This window comes from Psammomys obesus, unplaced genomic scaffold (genome assembly GCF_907164565.1).
Source record: "Psammomys obesus unplaced genomic scaffold, mPsaObe1.curated_primary_1811, whole genome shotgun sequence".
Taxonomy (NCBI): Eukaryota; Metazoa; Chordata; class Mammalia; order Rodentia; family Muridae; genus Psammomys; species Psammomys obesus.
Window position 1 is genome coordinate 14,911,036 of NW_026585895.1, and position 10,245 is coordinate 14,921,280.

The following is a 10,245-nucleotide window of genomic DNA, read 5'->3' on the forward strand; positions in this document are numbered from 1 at the left end:
GATATCAAAGGGTAGCAAGCCACAGCGTCTGGAGCCATGAAACGGAGCCAAGAACCTGGCCCTCGAAATGAGGAGCAGCTGTAGCCAACAGAACTGGTGTGTTTCTGCTGTGGTGTGGTGCACTACAACTAGATGAAGCCAGAGGTGACATGCCTCTGGGGCTAGGACCAGATGCGGTGACTTTACAATAGCGACGGTAGTGTGTCTTCTTTGTCCCTCTGGAGTGTGAGGCTTGTGTTGGGTCTCCCTGTCTTTCATTCCTGGTCTTTTTCTGCCCTCCTGTTTGCGTTCCTCACTCCTGTTCCTTTCTGCCTTTCAGTTCATGCCAGTGCTCTGCAGAACAGCAGGTTTTATCACTTTCTTGTTCCTACCAAAGCTTATCAGAACCTAGTGAGCTCCTGGGTCTTCTCATCGAGGTAACAGAGCCATCAGAGTCATTTATGAAAGACCTTCTTATCACTTAATGTTTTGATAAGAGACAATGCCTTATGTTCTGAATTCCTCATCCAGCCAGGGGTAGGTAGCAGCACACACCTTTTCTCTTTCACCTTACCAATCAGGCAAGGCTTCAGTATCAGGCAAGACTGGCTTACGTGATAGGCCTTCTCTGTTCCCTCTTTTGGAAACAGAAACGCTGTCTAACTGAGTCTAAGTTGGTTCTGGTAAAGAATGAGATTGAGATGATAATGTCTCTGAAATCAGCCAACCTCAAGGTTGGGGCAGGGACTTTCAGTCAGTTGAGTCACACGGCTTTGGGATTTGCCAGCTCTACTTTCTGTTTCAGCAACAGAAAGTCTTGTAGAGCTGCTGGCATGTGAGACAGAGGTATCCAAAATGTCTTGGCATCCTTCCCAGCAGTATATCGAGTCTTGGGGAAGACACTTGTTAGGGCATGGTCCATGCACTCTACCACCAGAGAGAGGTCCAAGTTCACAAAGGATGTACTGTGTTTCAGTTTATGTAGACCTATAAAAAGAGACAAATTACGCTTACTCTTTGGGCAGAAAAGGAGAAGCAGAATGGGAGATTAAGGTGTAAACAGGAGGACACATGACAAGCACTTTATTTTGAATTTGCCATTATCATTGAGGCTCACCGGAAAGGTTTTCCATTCTCCAGAAAATGATGCTGCAATGCCTTCTTTAGGCCATTGATGAGGCCAGTTGGCCTCATCTCAAACTTGGGTGGGTATCAGAATCTCTCACAGCACCTATTAAAACCCAGACTTCTGGGTTCTATGTACAGAATTCCTGAGCCTGTAGGTATGATGTGAAGTCTTAGCATTTTATTTATCACAAGTTTTCAAGTGATGCCGCTGGTCTGAGGATTTTTGAGGACTGTTTCTTTAAAGGCAGTAGGGAAAGGATATTGTATAGAGCCCGTGAGTGCCTTGCTTCCAGGAAGTCATGAGTTTGGTTCCTAATCCACCCTGGAGAGTACTTCGTTATAGGAAATATGACTTTGTATGTCTTCTCGTGTGGGAGTATGCATGCATGCCTCACACCTCTATGATTTTGTCCTGAATCAGAAGTTAAATGTCTCCCAGTTGTTGGGTAAGTGAAGTGTTTGAGTCACGACCTAAGATCCCATCAGAGAGGCAAATTTCACATGGGATTAGAAAGAATGTGAAGCCCTGGATCCTATAATAATAATAATAATAATAATAATAATAAAATGTTGGAAAAACTAGCCATCCACAGGCAGGAGAATGAAATTGGAACCTTATCTCATCCTGAATATAAAAATCAACTCAGAACAGATCGAAGACTTGAAAGTAGAACCTAACACTATATTCCTGGTTGTGAGCCTAGCCTTTAATGGCTGAGCCGTCTCTCCAGCCTGAACCTAACACTATAAAACACAGTGTAAAAGCTTTATGAAATTGGACCAAGCAATAAGTTTTGAAGATGATCCATACAGCATAGACCACAAAAGCCAGAATGGATGGATAAAACTGCATCAGACTAACAATCTCCTGCACATCAAAGGAAGCAGTTAAAAGAGCAAAGAGACAACCGATAGAGCAGAAAAAATTATTTGCCTTCCATACGTTGGTAAGGGGTTAATATCCACAAAGAAATATAAAGGGAGCATCAACAACTTGATAGAAAATGAACAATCTGATTTCTAGGACACAGAGAGGACCCAGACAGACGTTTCTCAAGGGGCCATGAACAGGGCCAGTGAGTGTGTATGTCGGTGTGTTAGTCACAGTGGATAAACAGTACTCTAATTTAACCCACTGCACAATATCACATTGGACCATTAGAGTGGTGATGAGACAAAAGATAAGAAGTGTTGACTGGGATGCTGAAGAAAGAGACCCTGTGCAGGCAGTTGCCGAAAACATAAACCAAAACGGCAACTGTAGAAAATGGTATGAGGCTTCCTTGAAAAATGCAAAGTAGAACTACCATCTGATAGTGCTTTCAAACATGCCTGAGCCGTGTCTTCTCAGGTGAAAACCTGCCATGTTAGATCTGAGGCTCCTAATTGTTTAAGGAACCTAATAAGCAATAGTGGTATTTGTTATGTAGCCACAGGTTGTCCAAAGAACGTAGTAAGTGCTAATGACTAGATTAAGTTATTGTTCAGCCTGGGAAATGAAGAAAGGCAACCTTAAATTTATGGCCTGCTTTGGGACTGTAAGTCTGGCTCATCTCTAAATTCTGACTTGGAAATGTTTATTTAATATTTAATATGATAAGTCACTATAAAACTGGAATCAATGCTCATGAAAACATTGAATGTCCTCAACACAAAGAAATGCTGAGTGTTTGAAACAATCAATATGCCAGCCACTTTGATCTGTTTGTTACTGTTAGTGCTCACCTCATGCTATGTGTCATAAATATGCACAATTGTTACGTGCCAAAACAGAAAACAATTTTGGATGGAATTTTGTAATATAGTCATAGGTGCTATCACCATCAACATCATTATCTAATATGGAAATCTCTTTTACACGAAGAACTTTGTCTCTGAAGTAATAAGTCTAACAGGGTTAAGGTCAGTCTTTAACCCTTGACCTACACAAAACCTTTAGAGTCAGAAATACAGCTTCTAATTGGTGATGACTCTATGCTTACAGCGAGACACTCATCAGGCATTTTAGTTAAAATCCTCAGGAGCCCTGCGCTTGTGTGTACTTCGTATTGAGGTGGTGGCGGTGGCTGGGAATCTCTATCATTTTGAAAACCTCCGTAAGTGTTTCTGATAGGAGTCTTGGGTCTCAATCCTAACTGCTGATCTTGGACCTTATCATAGTTCATCTCTGAAGGCCAGAGCTGGGTGTTTGAGGAACATCAAGTAAACATTGCAGGATCAAAAAGCTGTAGGTGGGAGGGAAGTCCCTTATCAGGAACTTTGACCCAAGTGTTGAATGCATTGCTTCTTCAGAGTGCCCAAGAATGCACGTCACGGCTGTGCTGGGTTCACGGCTGTCTGTACGGTTTCATGTCTCTGTTTCTATAAAATGATGGAGATAATAGCAGCTGCTCCCTAGAGCTTGGGGACTGTAAATGACAGCGGGTGTGTGAGGCAGCCAGAACAACGAAGGGCACGCCGCACATGTTCACGGAATTAGTCATCTCTGCGTAATCTTTAGTATTATTCTCTCCCCTTGACTCAGTCTTCTGACTCATTTTACCTCTTCTTCCACTTCCCTTTCCATGCGTTCCTGCCCCCGGTAGTTTCCTCCACCCAAACAACCCTCTCCTGCATTTTAAAGCCTTATCAAACCTGTATGGGCTGAGCCCCTTGCCTGCTCTGTGTTCCCCGGGCAATTAGAGACTGCATGACATCACTTCTGGCTCTCTCCGCTGCCCTAAAGATCTGTTTGCTAACTTGATGCTGAATAGTCTCATTGTTTCACAGTCTTATGTGGTTACTCTTTCATTGTCAGCTATAGTAAAGTACAAGGGTCACAGTCTGAGTTGTCTCCATCATTTGTCGCCTCCACTGATCCTTGAGCAATGCTGAATGCGTGACTGTGTTTACTAATAAGATGAGGTGAATATAGAGCCACCGGCTGCTGGCTTCAGGCCCTGGCATGACCATGCTGGCCACCCTGGAAAGGGCATTTTACCCTGCAAGGCCTCTGTCAAACTTGGTGTGTGTTAGTTTCTTAGTAAGCGCTCACAATCACTCGGAGAAGCCAGAGGTGGCTATGAATTTAGTCCCTGTATAAAAGATTCCCTTCATGCCGACCAGGCCAGTGAATCCCAGAATATACTGCATTCCCCCCCCCCCCCCCCCCCCCACAAACTCACTTTTTTCAATGTAGCCTTCTCCGTATTGTTCTTTGATGTCTGGAGACAGATGTTTCCAAATAGCACGCTTTTTTTCAGTTGTCTTTATTGGATCTGCCAGTTCTGTCTTGAAGAGCCCTGGTTCAATGCATGAGACGTGCACTCCAAAAGCTTTCATGTCCCTCCTGCGAGAACAATTGGAGGATACTTTTATATTAAAAATCATGCTTTCATTGAGCTGTGGGTCCAGTCTAGGGCTTTTGTGCTAGACAAGCATTCTGAAGTCTCCTCCTCAGTCTTTCATATTTCTATTACTATTTTTGTTTCACTCAAATTTATTTACTACTCTTTAACTAGTTTCTCATAAATCTTTTCAGAGAATCACAGAGTGGCCACACTGGCAACAAGCATGTTGCTCTACTCTGTCGCTTTGAAGATGAAGAAATTGGAATTCAAGGTGGTTGAGTGAGGCTGAATGGTAGAACAGGAAATGGACCAACCCTCTGAATAGCCCCACACTCATCCAGTGTTTGTCTCCTTAAGCCACATTCTTCTTGTTAAAGCAATAATACAGCCATTTCTTCTCCACGTTCAGAGTACCCGGCCGTGAAAGGGACGGTGACTGGCTGGGTGAACAAGTTCACCTTGAGTTTTGGAATGTGGAATGGTAGCATGACTGGGGATGCTGAAGGACCTAGCATCACCATCCCTGGCAGGTCACCCTGATCCCTGAGGTGTTGAGCAAGTTTCCCTTCACATCACTATAGACAACCTCAAGTCCACATATTTACTGAGCCACAGGTTTGAGATGTTGGTGCTTCCTTTCTGCCAACCAAACAAGGTATTGCACAGCAGCTCATGAATAATCATTTCCTAAATTTAATGTATAGTTCTACTAGGAATGTATTAAGAGGAAATTTCTCATTCTATCTTAACCATACTGAGGCTTGAAGCCAGAACCTTGGAGTGCTGGGTGAGAACTCTGCCACTAAGCTACACCCTGGTCCTCACTAAACGGTATTTTTAAAATAAGCTCTAGTTGTAATTTTAAAATGTAGTTTGATTATTTTAGATTTTGCTTTCTAGCAACAACACTATTATACAATTTGAAATATATTTTAGTGACAATCTAAATTAGCTTTACCCTGAGAGATTTTGAAAGGAATATTACATCAAAATCTTAAATGTTATTTTTCAACCTAATTCTATTTTATTCATCTGTTAACTGATGTCTGTTGGGTGTGGGAGACAGCAGTTCCAAGGAGGTATCTGAGAAGACCTCTCTCCTTATGTGCTAGCAAAAACGGCATAGGGACAGGAGACAGGCCAGGCAGGTAAGATTATGAGGGAAGTGAAGGAAGTGTAAAACCAATACACGTGCTGAGCTAATACAGCTTTAGAGCCCCAATCCTTTCTCTGTTGGACTGCTGTCCCTCATTCCTTCTTTCTATATGTAGACATTTTGCAAAAGCCACTGGGCTAGGTTGAATGCATAATTCCATGTCAAATACAAGTTCTGCGGTCCAGAAAGACACAAACACTTTCTTTGAATTCCTTTCCGACAGCTGCCCAGTGGATTCTGCAAAACTCCAGTCGAAATATCTTTTCAACTACTAGCATTTCATTGTGATACCGCTGCTTGTAAAACAGAAGGGAAGGTCAGCTGACGCTGAGGGAGTTGTCAGGACAGCGCTACTGCAAGTGTGATGATCCCGAGCCTTCGGCAGCATCTGCTAACTCCAGAAAAGCAGGCTCTCGGGGCACATCCTACAGCCACGCCCATCCAAATATGAATCTGTACCAAGTCCAACCCGCTATTCAACATCACGTTCACATTTTGGATGGATTCTGTTGTGTTTATTTCTTAGGAGACTACGACTTGGCAATTAGATCACATGGTAGAATGTAGTTATCTATCAGCCTTATTAACCTTAGTGTGATCATCTGTCCTTTTCTTTTTTTGCATTTTTTTCTCTTTTTATTATTATTATTAATTACACTTTATTCATTTTGTATCCCCCCATAAGCCCCTCCCACCCTACCTCCCCCTTCTTCAGGCATGCCCCTCCCCAAGTCCACTGATAGGGGAGGTCCTCCTCTCCTTCCTTCTGATCTTAGTCTATCAGATCACATCAGGAATGGCTGGATTGTCTTCTTCTGTGGCCTGGTAAGGCTGCTCCCCTCTCAGGGGGAGGTGATCAAAGAGCAGGCCAATCAGTTTATGTCAGAGGCAGTCCCTCTTCCCATCACTATGTAAGCCACTTGGACACTAAACTGCCATGGGCTGCATCTGTGCAGGTGTTCTAGGTTATCTCCACGAATAGTCCTTGGTGGAGTATGAGTCTCTGGGAAGTTCCCTGTGTTCAAATTTTCTTCTGTTGCTCTCCTTGTGGAGTTCCTGTCCTCTCCAGCTCTTGCTATTTCCCACTTCTTACATAAAATTCCATTCACTCTGCCCGCCAGTTGGCCATCAGGCTCAGCATCTGTTTTGATAGTCTGCAGGGCAGAGGCTTTCAGATGCCCTCTGTGGCAGGTTCCTAGGTTGTTTCCTGTTTTCTTCTTCTGACTTTCAGAGGCCCTCTGTAGCATCCTTTTATTGCTTCTAGGTCTGTGGTATGGATGTAAACTCCAATATAGGCCTTTAGTAAATAGTAACTGAATAAATAAGTGGGCGGATTAAAGGCAAGCCAATGTCAATCGTGTTTTTTTCTCTTGCTTGTCTCGGCATGACTCAACCTGCTTAACTTCCTTTTACTCCTGCAGTCTTTTCTGCTTGCACTCTACCCCAGAAGGCTCTCCTGCATTAACTGTATCCCAGTATCTGGCGGGCACAGTCTATTAGAATCAGGAACAGGAGTACAAGAAGTGGGACTAGACATTCCTCATGCAGTGTCAACACTGTTTTTTCCATGCTCTAGTTGGAGCTGTCGGCCTCTGTGTCTCCGGGGTCTAGAAACTTCCCTGCCTCTTCATCCCTTGGTGCTTGGATAGCAATGCCCTTTGCTGGTAGTCCTTATTCTCATCCTTTGGGATTTCTCTCCATACCTCCCACATATTAGAAAATTGCCCTTGAAGTAAACTCTAATCTCTTAATACAATTTTAATGTTTTGCCATTTCTTTTTAGAACCTTGACTGAATAAGCACTTATGGGCTTTGAGTCACAAATTCTGGTTCCAGATGAGATGAATCAACCGTTCCCTCACTGCCTCATCCAATGGCTACAACTGCCAAACCCAGCTGGTGTGTGTTGGGCAGCCATTGAGACCTGATGCTTTTCTGCTGGAGGCTTAAATTAATTGGCACTGTTCTGTTAGCAACTGCTGGGAATAACAATAGAGAGCTGACCCTATCTGATGAGTCTATTCGTCACATTGACCTGGCGACTGTAAATTCACCCCGCGGTAGGTATCATATGCCAACACAAAAGCAAAATAGAGTTAGAGTCAACATAGACTTGGGTTCAAATCTCAGCTCTACCACTTATTAGCGGTGTGACCCTGGGCAAGCGGGAATATTTTAAAGTGCTAAAAAGGGTACCTTCTACATACTAGGTATCCATGTTAGCAGCCATTATCCTCTAAGTCAATTACTTCAGCTTACCTTAAGCTGTCATTGAAACCTTCCACTGCATATTTGGATGGCGTATAGCCCCCTCCACCGAAAGCAAGCCGGCCTCCAACACTGGAGACGTTAATAACACGCCCTCGAGCTTTTTTGAGCAGTGGAAGCATATTCAGTGTCACGTTGATGAGTCCAAACAGGTTCACTTCAATGGGTTCTCTGTAGTCATCCACAGTCAGCCAGTCGGTGGGAGCCAGCACCCCAAGGACACCAGCATTATTGATCAGACCCCAGAGACCTGGAGCAGAGAGGGAGAGAAGGAGGCGTGGCAGAAAATGCTGTTCCTATGGGCACCTCTGATGGAAATTCAGTTCTTTCTTTATACAGTGGGGCCATTTCCTCTTTGTAGTTATTCCTGCTTTGAAATGTTTTTGCATTTTGGGGAAGTGATAGCCCACAGAGTGGGAGGCTAAGTTGAAATTGTTGGTGTTTAGTTGCTGGAATTCAGTCTCACTGTTAGTTTACTCCTGGTTCCAAGTATCTTTTTTTTTTTTTTTTTATGCTTTTTGAGGCAGACTTTCTGGTTTCTCAACTCAGATAACAAATTGGTCCACTTTCCTGCCTTGCAAGATGGTGCAGCCAGAGTATATTTGTAAAGTATTCTGCATGGGTAGAGAAGTGATATGCATTTACTTTATGCTGAGTTTTTCTAGAAAAATAAGTCATCCGCTTGGCTGTTTCTTGATTGGAAATACATAATATTGCTAAAGGCATTAGAATTCAGGTAACAAAGTTTGTCTGGAGGCTTTACTAACTCATGGCGTTTGAGGTTCAGAATCTTAGAGCTAACGGCGTTATTGAAGCACATGCGTTTGCTTTTTTTATGGACCCTGACATCTTCTTCTATCAGCATATTTCAATATTCAAAGCAAAACATTCCCAGTCCAGCGTGCACCTATCTAACACAATCCGCAGCAGAGGGAACCTGTGATACTCAATAGACAACGTGTACTCCTGAAGGACCCTTATGCACACATCCCTAAGGCCTGCTCTGTAGACCACTAAAGTATGAACTCTCGAACCCAGCTGGTGAGATGCGGGTCCCAGGTAATGAGGCGGTGATCCGGAGGCTGTTTCCATGTCCTTTTATAAACTTGAACCTCAACTCTCTTTGCTGTGATGTTGAAGAAGGTCAGAGAAAGTTAGGACCTTCGCGTCTGTTCTAGATTTGCCTGCTGGGACTCAAGGCAGTCTATCTGGGGTACAGCTCACATACACTGGAATTACTCAGAAGCTCTGCAGAGCAACAAACGTGCTGCCAGGACTTAGAAGACATTCTCTTGAGAAGCCATTTAGGATGTGAACACATGCGAACACGTGTTATATTGCCTCAGTCAATTCCTGGTCTCCCAACCTCCCTATGCCCACATCTCTCACCTCTTACCTTTTTCTCCCACATGGATCTTCACCCACTGGGCAGTCTTCTTGACATTCTCTGGGTCGGTGACATCCAGCAGCACTGTGTGAAGCCTCTCCGAGGTTTTCGCCTTCAGAGCAGTTGCTCCTGTCTCAGTCAGGCAGGCAGCGATGACGCGGAAGCCTTTCTTATCAAAAGTTCTGGCTGCTAAGTTTCCAAAGCCTGTGTCACAGCCAGTGATGAAAATGTACCTGTCGGTGATGTCTGCTATCTTCAGTTGCCCTTTGTACTTCCACAGAAAAGCACAGAGGAGTAGGAGGGCCAGCACCCACAACAACATCTTCTTTTTTCTGCACGCCGCAGGGACACTTCCTTCGTGCAGAGAACAAGATGATGTCCCGGATGCTCAAAACTAGAAAGAAAAACAAATCAAATCAGAACAATCACATGTTGAGGGGTGTGAACTATTTAAAGGAATTCCAGTAGACAAACAGCTCTTAAAATGAATTTTCGGTTGCTTGTCGGAACGACAAGTCATTGAAATCACACACTGCTTCTTGAAGGCAATGCCCAAACTGACCAAGCAGAACTCAGAAAAATACACGTGGAAAGGAGCAGAGTGGAGGCCACCGGGTGAAAGGAGCCACCAGAGTCACGTAGTGACATCAACTTCATTCGTGAACTGATCCTTCCAAGAGACAGAGTCTCACGGTAAAATGTTACATCCCATCAGTTAGTGACATTCGAGAGCAAAACAGCATCAAAAATCTTTTAGAGCGGTGGTTCTCAAGCCCCCTAGCGCTGCGCCCCTTTAACGCAGTTCCTCAGGTTGTGGTGACCCCTCCCCCCATTCAAACATTTCCTTTTGTTGTTACTTCATATCTGTAATTTTGCTACCGTCATAAGCTGTATTATAAATATCCGTGATTTCTGATGGTCTCAGGCAACCCCTGTGATAGAGTCATTCAATCCCAAAGGGGTCACAGCCCACAAGCTGGAAGCCACTGTCCTAGAGG

At 44.0% G+C, this 10,245-nt stretch overlaps 1 protein-coding gene across 1 annotated transcript; it reads right to left on the reverse strand.

Annotated features, from left to right (window-relative positions):
* Window positions 1–665: 665 nt before the first annotated feature.
* On the reverse strand, window positions 666–9,569 carry Dhrs9 (dehydrogenase/reductase 9). The gene is made up of 4 exons (XM_055600642.1): window positions 9,257–9,569; window positions 7,852–8,110; window positions 4,272–4,435; window positions 666–966 (listed from the first exon to the last, which is right to left on the reverse strand). Exons 1-4 carry the CDS (start codon window positions 9,567–9,569, stop codon window positions 743–745), a joined length of 960 nt encoding a protein of 319 aa, XP_055456617.1. The 3' UTR covers window positions 666–742.
* Window positions 9,570–10,245: the final 676 nt, after the last annotated feature.